This window comes from Rhinoraja longicauda, chromosome 1 (genome assembly GCF_053455715.1).
Source record: "Rhinoraja longicauda isolate Sanriku21f chromosome 1, sRhiLon1.1, whole genome shotgun sequence".
Lineage (NCBI taxonomy): Eukaryota > Metazoa > Chordata > Chondrichthyes > Rajiformes > Arhynchobatidae > Rhinoraja > Rhinoraja longicauda.
In genome coordinates, this window is record NC_135953.1 from 25,578,531 (window position 1) to 25,601,428 (window position 22,898).

At 40.9% G+C, this 22,898-nt stretch overlaps 1 protein-coding gene across 1 annotated transcript in view; it reads left to right on the plus strand.

The window, feature by feature from the left end:
- The window catches only part of dcc (DCC netrin 1 receptor), a 1,038,091-nt gene that overhangs the window by 787,115 nt on the left and 228,078 nt on the right, over window positions 1-22,898 (plus strand). The window contains exons 8-9 of the mRNA XM_078421445.1: window positions 11,723-11,879; window positions 13,683-13,837. Of these exons, the coding sequence (XP_078277571.1) occupies window positions 11,723-11,879; window positions 13,683-13,837 (312 nt within the window). The remainder of the gene's footprint in view (window positions 1-11,722; window positions 11,880-13,682; window positions 13,838-22,898) is intronic.

A 22,898-nucleotide genomic window follows, 5' to 3' on the forward strand; every position in this document is an offset into this window, starting at 1 on the left:
CTGATTATTTACTTCAGAAGGGGGAAACTGAATATCGGCACAGCTATCTTCATCGATGGATTGGTGGTGGAGGGAGACAACACTTTCAAGCTCATGGATGTGCATATCTTGAAGAGATATCTTGGGGCCCAGCACATCGATGCAATCATAAAGAAAGCCCATTATTGAAGAAGATTGAGAAGATTTGGTCTGTCGATGAATATCGTCTTGAACTTCTAACTGATGTACGTTAGAGAGTATATTGACAGGTTGCATCACAGCTTGGTTAGCCAACTCGAACATCCAGGAATGAAAAAGATTACAAAAAGTGATGGACACCACCTGGTCCACCATAGGTACTGACCGCCCCACCATCGAAGGGATCTATAGGAGGCATTGACTCGATAAGGCATCCAGCATCATCAAAGACCTACACCACCCTGGCAACGCTCACAATTCACTCCTATCATCAGGAAGAAGAGACAGGAGTCTGAAAACATATGACCATATAGTTCAAGAATAGTTTCTTCCTAACCACCATTAGGCTCTAGAACATGACAAAACACAAACTAAACAATGAATTATGGACTATCTTTGGTTGCACTAAGAGCTACAAGTTTTTTGCACTAGTATTGGAGTTCTTCATTTATTGATTCATTTTAGTTTATTATATGTTACCTGTGAGTACTGTGTGTACACGCCTGTTCAGTTCTGTTTAGTTTATTGTCACATGTACCGAGGTACAGCGAAAAGCTTTTGTTGCGTGCTAACCAGCCAGCGGAAAGACAATACATGATAACCAATGAGCTATTCACAGTGTACAGATACCTGATGTGTAGGAAAGAACTGCAGATGCTGGTTTAAATCGAAGATAGACACAAAATGCTGGAGTAACTCAGCAGGACAAGCAGCATCTCTGGAGAGAGGAAATGGGCAAAGATAGTCCAATAGTTTGTTATGCTTCTGCAAGTAAGAATTTCATTGTTCTGTACACATGACAAGTAAATACTCTTGACCTCTTACACATTGGAGTGGAACCTGGAGCTTGTTGCTGGATTGCTATCACCACGGTTTCAGGCACTAATATACAAAACCGTTTTCAGGGTGACACGCCAATAACATTCTCTATAACTGTTTTTCACTCATTAGACCATCAGCGATCAGGGCTTGCTGCCAAAAACCTCTCTTCCCACATCCTCTTCCTCAGGAGACATTCGCCACCAAAGTACAAACACGTCAGGAGAAGTATAGGGCAGAAAATATTCTTTTTTCCACAATTATTAACTAAAAATAGGACTATGATGATAAACTTCTTTGTTTTGATATGCCTCTGCTCTTATGATATTCTGGCTTCTTTTATTAATTTTCACAACATATTCACTGGTGAGTTTGGCTCGAAAATATGATTCACTGCAAATATAATGAGCTCTCACACATAGACTCAGTTTCAGAGAGCTTGCAACCCCAATAGAGTTCTACGGTCAGAAGCCATTGTGTTGTAAATGGATGGTATCTGTCTACAACAGCTGTTGAGCAGGTTGATGAGGGTGTGCAGATGGAGTTTTTAGATTAAGCTGTTTTCTTTTCAAAAAAAGGATTAAATTTATACATTAATGATTTTCAAATTATTTTATGGCAGATGTTTGGTTTTGCACAGCCAATATCATTTTATGAATACTGGAGGTTAAACTGCCTACTAGTCACATATCCTATTGTTCTTCTTCTTGGGTTTTTCATTGCCCTGCCAGTTGGAGAATGTCTTCATGGATTGTACAACATCTTACGACTAAAACAGCCCATGACAGGTATGGGACCATATATCAGGCATTGACTCAAATAGTGAGCAGATCCAGCAATGCATCATTATTTTATGTGGCAACCCATTGCCACAGAGGGCCGTGGAGGGCTTTGGAGACTGTCAGTGGATATCTTTAAGGCATAGGCAACTTCTTGACTAGAACGGGTGTCAAGGGTTATGGGGAGAAGGCAGGAAAATGGGATTAGGAGGCTGAGATCAGCAATGATTGAATGGCAGAGTGGACTCGATGGGCCGAGTGGCCTAAATCTACTCCTATAACTTGTGAACTTGTGAATTATTTCCTTAAGCAGAATACATTAACTTGTGTGAAATGCTCGATGGGGTCGCATTTCTTCAGCCTTTGTTCTGTTCCTTTTGAGTTTGACAAGATCTTGGACTGTAATTGCATGTAGGCAGAGTTGATGTTAGCAGGTGGAAGTGGCATTTCAGATCCCTTTCCTTCAAGCGAAGGAGAGTAGCAGAAGGGTGTGAACCTAATAACGCGTGAACATATCGACATTGCCTGTGACACGGGACCCTATTTACCATTTATTCCTTAACTGTTACTGTTGACTCATCTGCTGGGAGCAGTGCTAGTTGTGCAGTCTCACAGCAGCGGGAAAGAAGGACCTTCTATATCTCTCCTTCACACACTTAGGGTGAAGGAGCCTGTCACTGAAGGAGCTACTCAGTGCAGTGACAGTGTCCAGCAGCGATGTTTACTTTGCCATCATCCTCCTCTCTCCCACTGCCTGTACTGAGGATTTTGAGTAACACAGCTGGTGGGTCAGGCTGTAGACCACACCAGGATTTGGCAGTGTCTGATTCAAGTGGGGTTTAAACTAAGGCAGTACACAGTTCTGAATGATTAATGCTAAAATATGCTGAGGAAATGCAAATAATCGTTCACATGAAAAGGTCAGTGACAACACAGACCAATTGGAGTTAGTGGCATTTCTCTGTGTTGCATTTTCATGTATTTTTGCATTGGTTTAGAGACATTTGTCACCCTTGTCTCAGTATCTATCTAGATATTGAAAAGTATTGACCAATGCAAACTAATAGCAGTGGCACTTTATCAAATGAAGGAAGAGCGCAAATATAAGGTTCTTACTGCGGCTTTATTCCGCAGAGACAACAGAGATGGACCTGATATTTCACAGTGCAGTGGGTCACATAATATCATTTTTAAAATACGAGCAACTTGCCTATCGGCATTTTAGCATATTTTCAGATGGCTGTTGCCACTTAAATAATAAAAAGATCAAAAGCAAAAGAAAAGCTTTAACATAACTGCCCAGTCTCTATTTGATGTAATTTAGTATAAAGTCTTCTCAACACTTGGTTGAACGGCAATCTTCCTGCTTTGATCCCAATTGTGGCTCTCCCTGCTCTTATTTTCTCCAGATTATGTCTGGGGTTATCTGATAATGTACTTATTCCTTAGCCTGTTTACTTACTATCAATGAGCTTCTGTTACATTGCAAACAATCTTCCCGTTCATCGCTAGCCAGCAGGTACACCCTCTTGACAGACACAAAATGCTGGAGTAAATCGGTGGGTCAGGCAGCATCTCTGGAGAAAAAGAATAGGTGACGTTTTGGGCGGAGGCCCTTCATCGGGTACATCCTGTTGCTCAGCTGAACCAACCATGCATGAGTTGTGCCCGTGGTTTGAGATGTTCATGATATGGAACAATTACCCTGCAACTCCTGAAGGTCAGGTCACATTTAGTTCACCATTCACATGAAAGGATGGTCTGAGCAAATGTTCAACATTATGCCGGATCTCCTTCCATCTGGTTTAAATCATTTGTTTCAGACACTGCTTCGTATCAAATTGCTTGCCAACTTCCTCAAGCCCCTCCTTCAATGAGCAGGAGATTGGAATATATCTCATCACATTGATTTATCCAGATCAAAATGCTTGGCATTTCTTGGGGCTTTCAGAAAAGCTTGGCAAGTCATCCACTGGTATGAATAATATCTAACCATGTCTTTCTTACAAAAGCAGGTCAGAGGTTGGGTATCTTGTGGCGAATGACTCCACCAAGTGCTAAAACTGAGTACATGCCCAGTTCTTAATTTTGAAATGATTCATAAGGCCTCTTAATCTCTCTTTCTCTCTCTCCTAATCTTTCTCTCTCCCGCATTATAGCTAAAACATTGATGTATTGTCTCAATCAAATGCTGGAATAAATTAATAATAATAACGCAGCAGAACCTTATCAAGCTTTTCCATGGTGAATAAATGTTCTTCCAACTGGATAAAAGTAACTTTTTGAGGGTAGTGTAATTAGAATTTGATTTTACTTACACAGCCTGACGTTGGGTATAAAGAGTACATGACCTTGGCTGTTGGATTGGCAAGGACATGAGGATAATTGAGCAGTTTTCCGCAGAGCAAATCAGTAACTGATCCATGGGAGGCCATAAAGCATCTCCAGTCAGCTGGCCAAGAGAAAACATGTGGCAGTGGAACCCTGTAGCACCCTGTAAATCCTGTAATAGAATCACGAGTGCAATGTCCATGCTGATGCTCCATTGAAATTGTGTGAAAATGCAGGACTATCAGGAATACCAATCTTCAGAGGATACAAAAAAAACCCCAGCATGATCTGTTATTCACGTTGAAGATCCTGTGGCATTTAAAGGTGGAATGGGAAGTTCTCCTAGTATTGCACTGATTACCAATGCATTGTTGTTTGCTGAGCCTGCTTTGCTTGCATTAGTTGCTGCTTGGACATTAAGACAGTGGCTACACTTTTAAAAATATTTCATTGCTTCATACCCTGTGAAACATTTTAGGCTGTCTTGAGACTGTGTCAGGCGTGATATATGCGCAATCCTTTGAATACTTTTTTTGAAAAGATCAAACTTATCAGATTTAATGGACTTTCCTAATCCAAAAAATGTTGTAAACTATTAAAGAATGCAATTTTCTGTGCTCAGTGGAGTCTGCCTTTGTTGTCTTATTTTCAATGGATGTAGTTCTTTTGTATTTGTGTGCTTGCCATAATCTCTTCACCAGTTTGTTTGACTGAACAGTGCGACCGATAGTTTATTATTGGTATTCACAGCCAGCTTCCACCCTATAAGCAATCAATAAAATTGTGTGTGTGTCTATATGGTACACTATGAGAAATGTATGTGACACTGATAAAACTTAATACGGCTGACCAATTCTCTGCTCGTGCACGCAATTTCCATTAATTGGTCTGACTGCACATCCTGCTAACGTGGCCTGATTTTCAATAAAGATTGATTGAATAAAATTACAAACAAATAAAATTACTAATTAATGGTGTCTGCGGTTATTCAATGAATGTGTTTTGCAAAGAGAATCTTAATTTATTATCTTTAATCTTTAGCTGGTAATGTCATAAAACTGGCAAAAAATTAATTGGATTCTGTATATTTGTAATTATGGATTTGCTTGCTGTGATAGAAACTTTTAACTCTCTATTTGTATCCTCCTATATTTTCCTCTCTATACAGTCATTAGACATACTGTACAACATTTTAGTACTCTCAAAGTGGGCAGATTGCATAAGTCCCATGAATCTAATTTAATTTACAAATAGCAACCATAGTTATTATTTTACAAAATTAAATGTATTCAATTATTTACACAACAAACTATAACTGGAAACACCTACCACCGTGACACTGAGTTGCCAAATATTCCTTACAGCTAATCATCAAATTACTATATTACAATCCTGATCCAGGATACAGTTGACCCCCACAACCATTGTTAATGGTAAATTTAGATACTTATTCATCAGAAGGGATCAGGTAGGTAGCATGAAGTATTGGTGAAGGATGTCTAAGATAGACTTTTTGCTGAGGGACGTGGCTTCCTGCTCTGAGTCTCTTGACCTATTCTAACTGGCCATTCATGTCCATAATGAAATTACCTATGACAGAGTGCTGTCACCATTCAACCACTTAGTGCATGAGTATCTTAGCTATATGTAGGATCATGGAGCCATATAGCATTGGAACAGGCCCTTCTGGCCCAACTTGCCCCTGCAGACCAGGATGTCCCATCTTCGCCAGTCCCACCTGCCAGTGCTTGGCCCATGTGCCTCTACACATTTCCTATACATATACCTGTCCAGACACCTTTTAACTGTTGTTATAGTACCTGGCTCAACTACCTCCTCTGGCAGCTCATTCCATATACCCACCACTGTCCCAGTGGAAAAAAATGACCCCTCAGATTCGTATTAAATCTTTCTCCTCTCACCTTAACAATATGTCCTCTGGTTCTCGATTTTGATACTCTGCGTAAAAGACTCTGTGGATGACTGAATGAAGGAAACAATTCCAATTTGTTTAAACACACTCTGTGAGGTTTAGAAGTTGCTCGAGTGGTGTGCAGTGAATTCTGATGCTGCCAATCAGGTCTTCTGAAATAAATAGTGAGTCCCTTCAACGGGCAAGAAACACAACAAACTATTGTGACACTATTCTAGTGATGTTCCATGGCGGTCATAATGTAGAGCCTCGAGCCCCATTGAATGTTGGCATGAGCAGAAATCAATGTTACATGAATAATGATGACACCAGATGCTTGCCTGCTGCTGGAACTAGATCAGCAATGCCAACGTGGATCACACAGAGTAGTGTTTGGTTCAATTTGGCTCAATTTCATCCAGAAATGTGGCCAGAATGATCCACTCTGAATATATTTCACCCATTTGTCACTGAAACAAGATAAACAATTCAGCATGATTTCCCAACACCCACTTCTCCAGAGAGGTAAAGCCAGCGCTAATCATTTTGATATTTATTATCAAGAGGACGTTTCATATATTTTGAGGGACCGCATTACTTTTTCAATCTCAATATTCTATTAACAATTAATTTACCAACAAAATTCTATTCTATAACAATTAATTTACCAACAAAATGAAAATGCAGCTAAAAACCCCACGTCATAGAGTCATACAATGTGGAAACAGGCCAAACTTGCACACACCGACCAACATGTCCCATCTACACCAGTCCCACTTGCCTGCATTTGGCCCATATCCCTCTAAACATGCCCTATCCATGTACTTGTCTAATTGCTTCTTAAACGCTGCGATAGTCCCCACCTCAACTACCTCCTGCCACGTGTGTTTCATACACTTGATGTGGATTACTTTTGGACACTGGAGGAGAATTATCGATTAAAAGTAAAATTACTTTCAAGGCTCTTAAAGCTTGGTACAGGATTCTCATCTATTGCCTCTTATTTATTAAATGGATGCACATTGGCTTTAGGGATTTTGCACCAAAATTCAATTTCGAGTGAGTATGTTGCCATTGTACGGGGACCATATTTCAAAGTATGGACAAATATCAATTTGTCCATTTGTTTTTGAGTAAATTAACTCAAAAACATTCCAGCATTTGCAGTGTGTGGTTGGTCTCAACTGAATACTGGGAACATTCTTTATAGTTTCATATTTACGAACTCACTATTTGACAAGACTATGAAATATTCCATAACGTTTCCTACTTTGTAGTCAGTCCATCCTTGCATACATGAGGGTTTGGATAATAAGTTTGTTTTATCGAAGGAAAGACTTGCATTTATATTGCACCATTAATTACCCCAACTCATCCCATAGCAATTTACTGACAATTAAATCCTTTCGAAGCATAGACACTATTGTAACATACGGAGCATGGCAGTTGATTTGCTACGAGCATCTGCTACAAATTGAGCAATGCGGGTAATGATTTGTTTTTGAAATTTTTTTGAGACAATGTTACAATGAATAATTCCTTTTCTTTCTTCAAAATTGTGCCAATCGATCTTTTACGTCTTCCTGCAAGAGCAGGTAGATCTTGATTTAACAGTCCATTTGAAAGATGGAATATAGAATACGACATTGCTTTGGAGCAGTATAAAACTTCCCTTTTGATCTAATACTGTCTTTAAGTGGAAAGGATCTTTCCACTAGTGGGAGAGTCTAGGACCAGAGGTCATAGCCTCATAATAAAAGGACTTACCTTTAGAAAGGAGATGAGGAGAAATTTCTTTAGTCAGAGGGTGGTGAATCTGTGAAATTAATTGCCACAGAAAGCTGTGGAGGCCGTCAATGGATATTTTTAAGGTGGAGATTATTAGATTTTTGATTAGTATGGGTTATGGGGAGAAGGCAGGAGAATGGGGTTGAGAGAGAAAGATAGATCAGCCATGATTGAACGGCGGGGTAGACTTGATGGGCCGAATGGCCTAATTATACTCCTATCACTCATGAACTTCCTTGTTGCCCACAGTTGGTTCACTTTTCCAGTGGTTTCTTTATACCTGAAGAAGATATTTATTTGTTATGAACAATGTATGAATTCCCTAAGTGTTAACTTTGTTTATTTGATGCTGTGCCTTTTAAAGTGTTTTTCCAATTCTCGCAGCCAATTCATAATCATACTTTATTAGCCAAGTATGTTTTGCAACATGCGAGGAATTTCATTTGCCATACATTCATACCAATAAAAAGCAAAAGAACACACAAAATACATTTTAACATGATCATCCACCACAGTAACTCCTCCGCATTCCTCACTGTGATGGAAGGCGAAAAATAGTTAAATCTCCCTTCTTTGTCCTCCAGCGGTCGTTGGACAATGTCCGTTCACAGGACGGTCTTGACTCCGGTGGGCCTTCCTCATTGGGGCGATCAAGCTCCTGCATCGGGGGGGAATGTCAGCTCCCCGCGCCAGGCGATCTATCCCGGGTCAGGGCTAGTCAAACGTTGTGCGGCTTTTGGAGCTTCCCGATGTCGGTCTCAAGCCGAGTCTGCGAACTCCTTGATGTTAAAGTCCGCAGGCCGCGGTTGGAGCATCGATCTCAGGCAAGGGATCATACGCTCTGATGGTAACTCCACGGCCTGTGGTGAGGCTCAAAGTCAGTCCCGAGCAGGGCCTCCAACTCCACAATGTTAGGCCGCAGAGCGACCGGAGATATGATCCGGATAACAATCGCATCTCTGGCAAGGTAAAGTTTCCCCTGATTCCCCCCCCCCGCCCCGCCCACACACCACATAAAACAAAACGAGAGAACATTAATGCAGACTTTTAAAACTCATTAAAAATAACAAAAAAAGACGAAAAGGACAGACAGACTGTAGGCGAGGCTGCCATGGAAGCGCCACCCGGTGGAATTTATATCTGGTATTTGAATGCAATTACCAAGCCTGATGCTCCAGAAGCAGTGTTGCTCTGTTGAAAATGCTACCTTGCAGATGATATGTTAAACGCTACCTTGCAGATGATATGTTAAACGAGAGATCTATCAGTCTTTGAACATGAGAGTAAAATGGGAGATATTTTTTCAAAAACGAGCAGTTATCCTCGATGTAACAAACGATATACTGGAGGCACTCTGTGGGTTGAGCAGCATTTGTGGGGGTGGGTGGGGAAGGAATTGTCGATGTTTCAGGTTAAAATCCTGCATCCAGGCCATCAAGTCCTGATGTAGGGTTTTGACTCGAAACATCAACAGGTTTTCGTACTTTCTTCAAACCGAGTGAACCTCAGAAGTGAAAATGAATTGTATGAGAATAACGTGTAGGAAGGAACTGCAGATGGTTCAACACAAAGTGCTGGAGTAACTCAGTGGGACAAGCAGCAGCTCTAGAGCGAAGGAATGGGTGATGTTTTGGATAGAGACCCTTCTTCGGACTGAGAGTCAGGGGAAAGGGAAACAAGAGATATAGACGGTGATGGAGAGAGATATAGAACAATGAACAAAAGACATGTAAAAACATCACGATGATAACGGAAACGGGCCATTGTTAGCTGTTTGTTGGGTGAAAACGAGAAGCTGGTGTGACGTGGGTGGGGGAGGGATGGAGAGAGAGGGAATGCAGGGGTTACTTGAAGTTAGAGAAATCAATATTCATACTCCTGGGCTGTAAGCTGCCCAAGCGAATTATGAGATGTTGTTCCCCAGCTGGCCATCAATCCTGGCGGCTTCCAGTTGTTGATAGATGGATGTAGTTGTGGATATTTACCATGACTAACCTTGAGGGTCTCTGCTGAGCTAGCATTGTGGCTGACAGCAAAATTGAGGCTAGATCTAAAGGTTGAGACTGAGTTTATGTGAGATGGAGAAACTAAAATGGCCAAAACATTAAAAAAAGTGAAAAGGCAAAAAGATGTCAATACATGAGGGTTCCAGGAGGATATTATGGGCTGGAAAGTGTAAGAGAGTACGCTGTATGATTTGAGAGAAGGAAAGCTTTAAGTCAAGGATGGTGAAATACTGCTGGGCATCATATTGAACTCCAGAATGGATGAGCCGGGAATGTTGGGGAAGGCCACTGAAGATTGTCAGGGGATCTGATGAGAAAATGAAGCAAAATCTGGAATGAGAAAGCATGAATATAGCATTGATAGGAAAGGTTTAGATGGATACAGGCCAAATGCAGGCAGGTGGGACTAGTATAGATGGAGCATCTTGGTCAGCATGGGCAGGTTAATTCTATGGCTCTATGAGAGTTAGAGCTGTAGTCCCACATGAAATGGGGGAAGCTAGATTTCAGCCACTTTTATCCTGTGTTTTCTATTCTTTTATAACAGTTTAATTTAATGAGATTTTAATCTCTTGCATATTTCATTAATTTGAAGTAAATGTGTCAGAACATTAGAAATAGCAGCAGAATTAGGCCAGATGCTCATCAAGTCTACTGCACCATTCAGTAAGGTCATAGTTCATTCATACATTCAAAACTCCGCTGCCCGTCTACTCACACACACCTCGATCCGTGACCATATCACCCCCGTCCTTTATAAACTCCACTGGCTCCCCATCCCCCAGAGAATCCAGTACAAAATCCTCCTCATAACCTACAAAGCCCTCCATAACCTGGCCCCATCCTACCTGACCGACCTCCTCCACAGGCACACTCCCACCTGCACCCTCCGCTCTGCCGCTGCCAATCTCCTATCCCCCCACATCCGGACCAAACTCAGATCCTGGGGGGACAGGGCTTTCTCCATCGCTGCTCCCACCCTATGGAACTCACTACCCCAAACCGTTAGAGACTCCTCCACACTCACCACATTCAAAACATCGCTGAAATCTCACCTGTTCAGTACTGCCTTCAACCACTGAAGGTCACCTCACCTTCTGTCTCCTTTCTCTGTTCATTTATTTATTTACTTATTTATCTATTTATTCATTTCCCTATATTCTCAAAATCTCTGTAAAGCGTCTTTGAGTATATGAAAAGCGCTATATAAATAAAATGCATTATTATTATTATTATTATTGTAGTTGGTGTCATCTTTGCCTCGCGTCTGCTCTCGTGCCTGTTTTCGTCACTCCTCCGCAGACCAGAAATAACATTGGCTTTCAATATATTCAGTGAAAGTATCCATAGTTTTTGGGAATACGGAATACAAAAGATTTATAACCTTGAAAGCGGAGAAATTGCTTCTCGTCTCCATCTTGTCTAGCTTACTTGAAAGGGGAAAGCAATTTACTTATTTGGTAAACAGTGGAAAAAAAGGCTTTTATGGTACTTATCAAAATGTCTGTGGGATAAATGATATATTCTCTGAGAGACGTGATTCAAATGTGAGAACCTGAAAGTTGAATGAAAATATATAGATCAAAATCAGACTATATAAAAATGTTTATCATCTCTGATGGTATGTTTTTACTATATTCACATCCTTTATTATTTATTACTGTATTTGTGGCGGTGAATTGTTTTACTATAGATATTAAATGACAAATTCTTTGAAGCTATCATTCTTCTTCCCAATTTCTTTTTCTCTCCCTTTTCGATTACTTCCCGTTTTGTTACTTAATGTGTGCGCCTCCTAACCTAATAATGGCATGGCTCATCTCAAATCCTGGTTATCCCATCAGTTCCCACACTGAGAATCCTGTGCATACCTGCCTCACTGACCAGTTCCTTTCCTGCTCAATCCTCAGCCTTGCCAAGCTCCAGTGTCCTTCCCTCTGCCCCTCGTGATGTGGTCCCTGTCCTGGTCTCCAGCCGTTTTGTTCGACTTAGTTGGCGCCCTCCTGCCGAGACGCATGGAAGCATCCAGACCTACACGGTCTTCTTCACCAGGGAAGGTGTTAACAGGTAGGTGCAGAATGAAAATATACGTAGACACTGACCTTGAATCAAGTTTAAAATGCATATTTTGTCGGTCACATTATGGGTATCATTTTGAATATTTAAAATAATTTCACATTTATTGATGCATTTTTCTTCTACTTAATAATTTATCTGAAGGGTTCCAAGATCACTAACAATGCATTATTCTCTTTAATTTTATGTTTCACTTTTTTTTCTGTGGCTGTTTCGTTGGCTCACTTTCAATATTCCACTCAGGCCAAGACTATCCATGTGTGTCACTGAATCAATAGGTTAATATTAATTTACTAATAACCATTTTGTGCTACATCTTTATCTCTCTACTTTTGCCTCTTTTAGTCTATCAGCTTTTCTCCCGGCTCATTTCAGTTCCTTTCATTTGGTCATCTTACATGATCATTTCATTGAATGAATGTTGAAAGGAACTTGCTCTCTATTTACCTCAATATTTTGTTTATGGCCATTTACTGAAAGCCAGGATAGTAATGAAAGGATTGTAAATGGGATCAGTGCAGATGAGTACTTTGATGGCCACATGGCCATGAAGAACATTTCCTGTGATTAAGTACAAACCTGGGAGAGCCTGGTTCTGTGATGCTTTGACTCTCATACATTTTCTCCACTTTTTCAATCACTACTTCATTTTATTTGACTTAATTGAAAAGTTACTCTGATATTGGTATTATTTTATTAATGCCATGTGTACTGAGATAGAGTGAAAAGGTTTTGTCATATTTGTAGTGAAGCTTTTGGGTGTCTATGAAATTCCACAATAAGAAATTCCACAATGCTCCATTGCAAACTTTAACAAATTGCAGTGGTTATTTTGCCTGAACTGTGCCGTAGTGTCTTTTGTATATATGCAAAAGCTTCAGGGAGCTGCTGTTCAGTTCTTCGTATGATATATTGTTAGTTAAGGGTAATTTTCCAGTTAAACAATATTTTATAAAAGCAAGTCCTGCTTTACAAGATTCCTTCGTTTGTTATTAATCCCCTGATTCAGAATAGAAACCTTGGGAAAATAGTTGTTTCCTTAAAGGCAGCTAATTATGCATTGTAACATATTTTGGAATAACCTTTTACTGCTTGGAAGCTTTTACAATGTAATAAATATAATTATTTGCTGGAACTTTGCCACCAATCATATTATCATTCCCACAAAACATAATCATTTGTAATAGTTACAGTACATCACATTTCTGAAAAAATAAACATTGTAAAAGTCAGAAATAAGCAGTCTCCTGCCATTCAAATGAGCAAGGCTCATTTATCATTGAGCCAGACCAGAAATATTATTAACAAATTTTATTTTCTTTTACTTTCCTTTCCATTATCCATTTTCATCCTCTTAATATATTCTTATATTCTATTTTTGTTCATTGCCTGAGTTTTTTCCACCAGATGCAGGCATGTCAACTGAGATTTTCACAGCAAGATATTGTGTGGAGAAATAGTACTGAATATTGCCCAGAGGCTACAGAAATGCCCAGTGGTGTTTAAAAGTGCTCACTGGGGAGGGCTAGTACATCAATTTAACACAACAGAACATTATTACCACTGATTCTGTTAAATTGGTGCTGACAAAGAGCAGACAGATATTGCATGGATCTTGAAGAACATTTCCTGTGATTAACTACAAGCCTTGATTGTTTCCCCACAGTTCAGAGTTGTCTGTCTAATCAAACTTGCTGTGAGATATTAGATGGAGACAGCACTGCATCTTATTTCCATGTTATGGATTACAATGTTTAGCAGCACATTCTCACCTTTATTTCTGTTTAAATTCAGGGAGCGTGCATTAAATACTTCGCAATATGGAGACTTGCAACTTACTGTTGGAAATTTGAAGCCAGAAGAAGCGTATACATTTAGGATCATAGCCTACAATACCTTTGGACCAGGGCAGAGTTCACAACCTATTAAAGTATCTACTCAGCCTGAACGTAAGTAGTTAAGAAATGGACTGTGATAATGTAAAAAATTCACACGAGCTTAAGCATATACTGTTCTCAGGTAAACCGTGAGTTATTACAATGCTGCTTTATAGAACTGGGGCCAAAATCTTTCTACCAACAGGAGAAATACAAGTGGAAGCTAGTCATTCAATGTCTCATTTCCATTTTTGTTTTTGCCTGATAACCTTTGATTTCACTATTGCCCAAAAATCTTTCTCAGCCTTCAATGTACAATGTACAGCTACTTAAGTGTATCCACAGCTGTCTGGATCAGAACATTCCAAAGATATACAGTCCACTGGAAACTCCTCTTCAGCTCAACCTGTGACAATGTTCTCTAATTCTAGGCTCCTCCACTTGAGTGGTGATCACTGTGTATCTTCTCTCACTATCTTGTGGCCTTCACTGGTAATTTCAGTTTTGTTGGATGTGCATAGAAAAAGAGGTTTGCATCTCTCTATTCAAGACCACATACAGAGTTTACACGTGTTGTTACCATTTACAAATTATTGTAGAGTTAGCCAAATTTATTTCAGCCAATGGAATGATTACAGAACATGGGGTTTTGTGGAAAGGAGGGAGGTTGTCAAGTCAGTACTCAGGCTGCTGTCATTATTGATGGATTTTAAAAGGTGCCTGAGGGGAGAAAGTGGATAATTTATCCTTTTCATGCAGCCATAGAACAAATGCAATAAAATAAAAAAATACATCCATGGTAGTATGATCAGAAATTCCAGTGGACCCAAAAATGAGAGCTGATTTCCCAATGTCACTGGCACAACTGAAGAAGTATTATACACTTTGAGGTTTAGTTTAGTTTCGCTTAGAGATATAGTGCAGAAACAAGCCCTTTGACTTACAGAGTCCACACACTAGGGAAATTTTACATTTATACCAAGCCAATTAACCTACAAACCTGTACGTCTTTGGAGTGTGAGAGGAAACCGAAGATCTCGGAGAAAACCCATGATAGACACAAAATGCTGGAGTAACTCAGCAGGACAGGCAGCATCTCTGGAGAGAAGGAATGGGTGACGTTTCAGGTTGAGACCCTTCTTCAGACTGAAAGTCACAGGAAAGGGAAATGAGAGATATAGACGATGATGTAGAGAGATATGGAACAAAGTCCCCACTCATGTCCTGGGGAGAACATACAAGCGCCATACAGACGTGCATCTGTAGTCAGGATCAAACCTGAGCCTCTGGTGCTGTAAGACAGTAGCTCTACCGCTACACCACCATGCCGCCCATCGAACCCATGCTGTCTAAGCAGTCCACAATGAGGACGATTGAGTCGGTGGGGTGCAGTATGAGGTGAGCTGATCTTAGGGACAAATGTATGGTTTTGAAGGAGAAGAGTGAGTTAAAGGGAGTTTGAAACTAATGGATGTCAGGTGAGTAGAGCTGAACTCTGATGAACAGAAGGTTTGTAGGTAGGGAGATCAGAAGCAGCCTGACAATAATAAATGGCATGAAGCAGGGAGATGCAATTTCAAAGGCATGAGATGATGTTTGTGGAGGCAGAGTGGGGGCAGCAGAATGGCAGCTTGGGACCTAGAACTTAGATGATCATGGAATTGGAGAGTTATATGGGTACAGGAATGCATGAGAGAGCTTACTTTAATGCAATGGGGGTTGGATTGTTTTGCAATATTATACAATGTAAGTAACAAACAAAACTGATATTGCATTGAAAAGACCATGTTATACCTGGAAAACCCATCCATGGTCACTCTCAGGACAATATGATCCATATTTTCTTGCAGTGCTTCTAAAGGGACCTTGCATAATCAATAACATTATCCCACATGCAATGGGTAGTAAGGTTCATTGGATGCCTATCAATGATGAGGCTCTAGCTGAATTAACTTCTTAATTACCCAGGACCAATGTGGATAAAGGTCTTACTTTGGCACTGTCTGATCACAGTTCACCAATTCAGCATAGATCTATAAACAAGTATCTTTCCTAGTCCTTAAGTGTTTACCTGCAAAGTGGGTGTGAACTAATGCTCTTTCAGATATTGTGAAGAACAAGAACCTTACTCATTTACTTTCTCCATTTACCATATAATATGAAGTATTTCTGTATCTAAGGGTTCTCAGAGATAGCTTTGCAGTGCACATCCTGTCCAATGATGTTACACTTTCTGTTTCCAACCTGGTCATGTTTATAATATGTTTGTAAACCTGAAAATACCCTTGCTCAAAAGCCGGATCAAAATCCAAGTATTCTTTGTGTTGAAAAGGGCTGATAAAATAATCTTAATCAGGGTACTGTGTCGTATATTCCCGTTTCATGGCTGAAAAGGTAATGATTGGCTTTTTATTGCTGCAAATTTCATACGTTTAGATATCCAATATAAGTCATATTGTACTCAAACCCAGTAGGGACCTTTTTGATTATGTTCTTGCAATCCATCATTGCATCCATCATCGTTCCTGTTCCAAAGAAACCAGTAACCTCCTGTTTAAATGACTACCGTCCTGTTGCACTGACATCAGTCATCATGAAGTCCTTCGAGTGACTAGTCAAAACTCACATCTGCTCCTTTCTCCCTGACACCTTGGAACCTCTTCAGTTTGCATATAGACCAAACAGGGCCACGGACGATGCCATCACCATGGCAATACATACTGCGCTCACCCACCTGGACAAAGGAAATACATATGTGAGAATGCTCTTTATTGACTACAGCTCGGCATTCAACACTATTATTCCCTCAAAACTCATCCCCAAGCTCCTTGATCTTTGACTGGAGACCTCCATCTGCGGATGGATATTCGATTTCCTGACGGGCAGGTCCCAGGAGGTGAGAATTGGCAGCCACACCTCTTCCTCACTGATCCTCAACACAGGCACACCACAGGGCTGTGTGCTCAGTCCTCTCCTGTACTCCCTGTTCACGCACGACTGTACTGCTAAGCACAGCTTTAACATCATCCTAAAGTTTGCTGACGACACGACCATCTTGGGCCTCATCACAGACAACAATGAGACAGCCTACAAAGAGGAGGTAAAGGCACTAAACAGCTGGTGCCAGAAAAATAACCTCTCTCTCAATGTCAGCAAAACTAAAGAGATGATGGTGGACTACAGGGGACAGCGGGGGAGTGGACACCTCCCCATCCACATCGGTGATGCTGAGGTTGAAAGGGTCAGCAGCTTTAAGTTCCTCGGTGTGCACATCACTGAGGACCTTCCTTGTACACTGCACACGGACACAATAACAAAGAAGGCCCACCAGCGGCTCTTTTTCCTGAGAATGAGGCAGTTTGGCATGAACGCCAGCATCCTCACAAACTTCTACAGAAGCACCATCGAGAGCCTGCTGACGGGCTGCATTACAGTCTGGTACGGGAACTGTTCTGCCCACAGCCACAAATCACTACAGAGAGTGGTGAAGACGGCACAGCACATCACTGGCAACTGTCTCCCAGCCATTCAGGACATTTTCTACCGGTGGTGCCTGCGGAAGGCACGCAGCATCATCAAGGACCACAGCCACCCAGCATGCAGGCTGTTCTCCTTGTTACCGTCAGGCAGACGATACAGGAGTATGGCTGCGCGTACCACCAGACTTAAGAACAGTTTCTACCATCAGGCCATCAGGCTTCTGAACTCATAAACACATTTCAAATCATATCTGTTGATTATTTTTAATATTGTCTTTTTACCTATTTTTAATATTGTCTTTTTACCTTATTAATGTCATATTTAATCTTATTTATCCTTGGAATATTACTGCTGAGGTGACCCATTGTCTTGTCAAATACATTTCATTGTACCATTGACTCTGTACCAACCTACAAATGACAAATAAATTTATTATTATTATTATTATTATTATTATTATTATTATTAATTCCTTACAGTGTAAATTCAAGCATCAAAGCTCTGCATGTGGCTGTAATCCATTTTAATGCTATATAACATCTATTAAAATGATTGCCTGTGCATACCGGGAGGATTTCTAGCAGCTATCAATGACCCAAAAGGAAACAAATAAAGGTGAACACAGAAACCATGGTTTTAGTTAATTTAAGAGTGAAAGCCAAGATCCTCCTTTTCAAAATAATCACCTGAAGTTTAGGAATCTAAATTTCTATAGAGGCTTTTTATTTGGAGATTAAAATGTTTTGTCATGCGGTCTCTACCTTATATATAGCTCTAATTTTCATAGAAAGATAATATTGAATTTCCACCTGATTCCTTACATTTAATCTTTACTAACCGGGCATGGACCCGTTGGGTCCAAACCTCTCCTGCGGGCCCGGCAACCCTCCCCCAACTGACGACCGGTGGACCCATTGCTGGCGGGGGACTCTTCCCTGGGGCCGGGGCGGGCGAGGATGGTGAGGAAAGGGGAGAGGGAGCCATTCACCCCGACCCCGGGCAACCATCGCTGCAGCCAGCAGCAGGAGAGCTCTCCTCACCCCCCCCCCCCCTCATTGGCCGTCACTCCCTCTAAGCGGCAACTCTCCCCACCAACTGCGCAGGCGCGGAGCCGTTTGGTTCCCATTGTGACGTCGAACACGGCTGACAAGTAGGACAAGTGGAAAAGTGATTTATTAAAGTTTAAAAAGTGAAAAACCTTTAAAATATAACAACCATTTGAACAGCAGGACAATGGTGAGTATGGTGGTCCTAAAATTGTTGTCGCGATTGTGTATCGTTTTGGCTGTATTTCAGGCACGTACTAAAATGCAATATATATACGTACAAATATATATATATATATATACGTACAAATATATATACAAGATGAGAGTTTTAGTATATAGATAGATATTCCACACGAGGTAACTTTGTGAAATGTTGTCCAGTGATAATGATCTTATCAGAGCTTATCCAAGCTTCACAGTACATGAAAGCAGAAACTATTCTTAGTTTAAAAGGTCAGGAATATAATGAAAGCAACACTATCAAATTTCCACCTCCTTTTTTGAAGGTTACGTGGGTCTAGTTGCTCTTCTGATATAGTCATGTGGCTGTTCTTCATGTCAGAGACGAGGTAGCTGTGGGCAAATCTACTTAGTTTATACAATGAAGACCTGTGTGCTTGAGGAGCTAATACTAATGTATTGATTATGAAGATTTGTGTTTTAGGAATAAATAGATGGAGAATGCACCAAGCATTGTTTTTTGTTCGTTCTCAGTCTGTGTTTTTTTAGTTCAAGTACACAGAGAAACGAAAGAGGATAAAGTTCATAAATGATCGGAGCAGAATTAGGCCAAACAGCCCTCACATCTACTCCACCATTTAATCATGGCTGATCTATTTTTTCTTCTCAACCCTCTTCTCCTGCCTTCTCCCCATAACCTCTTTTAATCAATAATCTATCGATCCCTGCCTTAAAAAATATCCATTGACTAGGCCTCCACAGCCTTCTGTGGCAATGAATTCCACAGATTTACCTCCCTCTGATGAGAGAAGTTCCTCCTCATGTCCTCCCTAAAGGACATCCTTTTATTCTAAGGCTACGACCTCTGGTCCTAGAACAAACCTAGACCCAATAATTTGAAACAAAGAACAGCCAATTACACTACCAGTGCAATAGGTACTGATTTGCCCTGGGGTGAGGGGTAGGAAAGGCAACAACTTCATGCACTTGCGACTCAGATTCCCAATTGAATCGCATTTAACAGGTTTGGATCTGGAAGACCAGTCGTGCTGGCCATGAATTTCTTGGACCCATTCAGCGAGGCCTTTTGTGGTACAAGGGCCTTGAAGAACATAATGGGGAGTAAAGACGTGACCAATAATGTCCGACCCATAAAGCTGCTGAGCAGATCTTTAATGCAAGTCTAAGGCATAGTCCCAGCTGTGTTGTCTGTTGAAGCTGTCAACTTACTCACACCTCTACTTACTGGAGTGGAAAAAGTCAGTGACTCAGATTTGTGAGCAAGATTCCCTCGGGTAGGTGCTGAGAAATGTCTGTAGGATCAGCCAACCGTCCTCCGCCATTGGACTCCATGTGGAGACCAGCAGTGGAGCAGACCGGTGGATTCACTGGCTGGAACCTGTCACCAAGTTTAGAAAGAGAAAATCACAAAGTGCTGGAATAACGCAGCGGGTCAGGCAGCATCTGTGGAGGAAATAGATAGGTAACATTTCTGGTTGCGATCCTTCTTCAGACTCAGTCTTAGATAAAAAGTGATATCTTAGATAAAATACCGAAGGCACAGTGGCACAGATGGTAGAGCCGCTGCCTCACAGTGCCCGAGACCCAGGTTTGATCCTGACCTTGAGTGCTGTCAGTGTAGAGTTTGCATCTTCCTTCTGCAAATGTGTGGGTTTCCTCCTGGTGCACTGGTTCACCCCACATCCCAAAGACGTGCGTGTCACAGGTTAATTGGCCTCTGCAAAATTACCTCGAATGCAGTGCCCTCCATAATGTTTGGGACAAAGACCCATCATTTATTTATTTGCCTCTGTACTCCACAATTTGAGATTTGTAATAGAAGAAATCACATGTGGTTAAAGTGCACGTTGTCAGATTTTAATGCAGGCCTTTTTTTATACATTTTGGTTTCACCATGTAGAAATTGCAGCAGTGTTTATACATAGGTCCGCAATTTCAGGGCACCATAATGTTTGGGACACCGCAATGTCATATAAATGAAAGTAGTCACGTTTCGTATTTTGTTGCATATCCTTTGCATGCAATGACTGCTTGAAGTCTGCGATTCATGGACATCACCAGTTGCTGGGTGTCTTCTCTGATGATGCTCTGCCAGGTCTGCATTGCAGCCATCTCTAGCTTATGCTTGTTTTGGGCACTAGTCCCCTTCAGTTTTCTCTTCAGCATATAAAAGGCATGCTCAATTGGGTTCAGATCGGGTGATTGACTTGGCCACTCAAGAATTGACCACTTTTTAGCTTTGAAAAACTCCTTTGTTGCTTTAGCAGTATGTTTGTGAGCATTGTCTTGCTGTAGAATTAACCGCCGGCCAATGAGTTTTGAGGCATTTGTTTGAACTTGAGCAGATACGATGTGTGTAAGCACTTCAGAATTCATTATGCTACTACCATCAGCAGTTGTATCATCAATGAAGATAAGTGAGTCAGTACCTTCAGCAGCCATACATGCCCAGGCCATAACACCCCCACCACTGTGTTTCACAGATGAGGTGGTATGCTTTGGATCTTGGGCAGTTCCTTCTCTCCTCCATACTTTGCTCTTGTCCTCACTCTGATATAAGTTAATTTTCATCTCATCTATCCACAAGACCTTTTTCCAGAATTGTGGTTGCTCTTTTAAGTACTTCTTGGCAAACTGTAACCTGGCCATCCTATTTTTGTAGTTAACCAGTAGTTTGCACCTTGCAGTGTAGCCTCTGCATTTCTGTTCATGAAGTCTTCTGCATACACTGGTCATTGACAAATCCACACCTGACTCCTGAAGAGTGTTTCTCATCTGTCGGACAGGTGTTTGGGGATTTTTCTTTATTATAGAGAGAATTCTTCTGTCATCAGCTGTGGAGGTCTTCCTTGGCCTGCGAGTCCCTTTGCGATTAGTAAGCTCACCGGTGCTCTCTTTCTTCTTAATGATGTTCCAAACAGTTGATTTTGGTAAGCCTAAGTTTGGCTGATGTCTTCAACAGTTTTATTCCTGTTTCTCAGTCTCATAATGACTTCTTTGACTTTCATCGGCACAACTTTGGTCCTCATGTTGTTAACAGCAATCAAATTTTCCAAAGGTGATGGAAAGACTGGAGGAAAGACTAGGTGCTGAGAGCTCTCTTATACATGCATTAAGGAAGTATTTAAACACACCTGAGCAATTACAAACACCTGTGAAGCCATGTGTCCCAAACATTATGGTGCCCTGAAATGGGGGGACTATATATAAACACAGCCAAAATTTCTACATGGTGAAACCAAAATGTATAAAAATACCCTTTAATTAAATCTGACAATGTGCACTTTAACCACATGTGATTTTTTTTTCTATTACAAATCTCAAATTGTGGAGTTCAGAGGTAAATAAATAAATGATGGGTCTTTGTCCCAAACATTGTGGAGGGCACTGTATGTAGGCAGTGGGATAACATATAACTAGTGTTGACAGGTGATCAAAGGTCAGTGTGGGCTGAAGGGCCTGTTTCCACGTTGTACCTCTAAACTATGCCAAACTGAACCTTTCTTCTTCGATTAGGTAGCCAACATATAAGCTACGATGGAGTGAACTGTTTTAGTGCCAGAAAGAAAATCCATATCATAAATATCTCACACCAGTCCCCTACTGCCACCTGCCTGTCTCGTGGTCCCTGAGGATTAACATGTTGGCTGAGTTGGTCCTACCAAGGCAGCATATGTGTAGACTATTATACATATCTGCAAATAGCACTTAAACAAAATATAGAGCAGAAAGGATACAAGATTTAACATCAAACTGGGAAAACGAAAGCAAAAAGAACAGCACAGATTGGCACTTTACGCTACACAGTTAGTTTAATGTTTACCGATGGCATTCCTAAGCAATTATACCATGTGACACAATCACCGATTAAGAGTTTTGAAGGTTAATTTTGCATCAGTGATTGAGTTGGTCTTGTGGGAGATCGTTAATTGACAAGGTTGAACTCCAGATAAATCTTGTCCTCCACATGTTTGTTCGGGTTGCAGAATGCTCATTGCTCTGTTATTGGCAAGCTAGTTGGCACTGGTGAAGTTGGCTGGGGCTGGGGCTAGAGCCTGGAAAGTGCGCCTTCTGTCTCTCACAAAAAACATTGCTGATCTAAACATCGCCCTGGGAACACCCTTGCAACTTCCTCTCTTCTCCGTTTCAAGTTTACCCACAGAAAATGATAGGGGTGTAAAATGGAATGCAGTTTTAAACAAGATCGCGACATTGTAAGTTCAGAGCAAAAATTCTCTGTCCTTGCAGCATTAGATCAATAGAAATGGGATTTCAGACATTCTGTTAAAGAAATGGATAGTGCCCCGTTTTAAAAAAAAGCAATCTAAAATTATGTCATGGAATGATAGGAATTAATTTAATTTGTGCTAATGTGTTTAAAAATGTTGATTTAAGCTGGATTA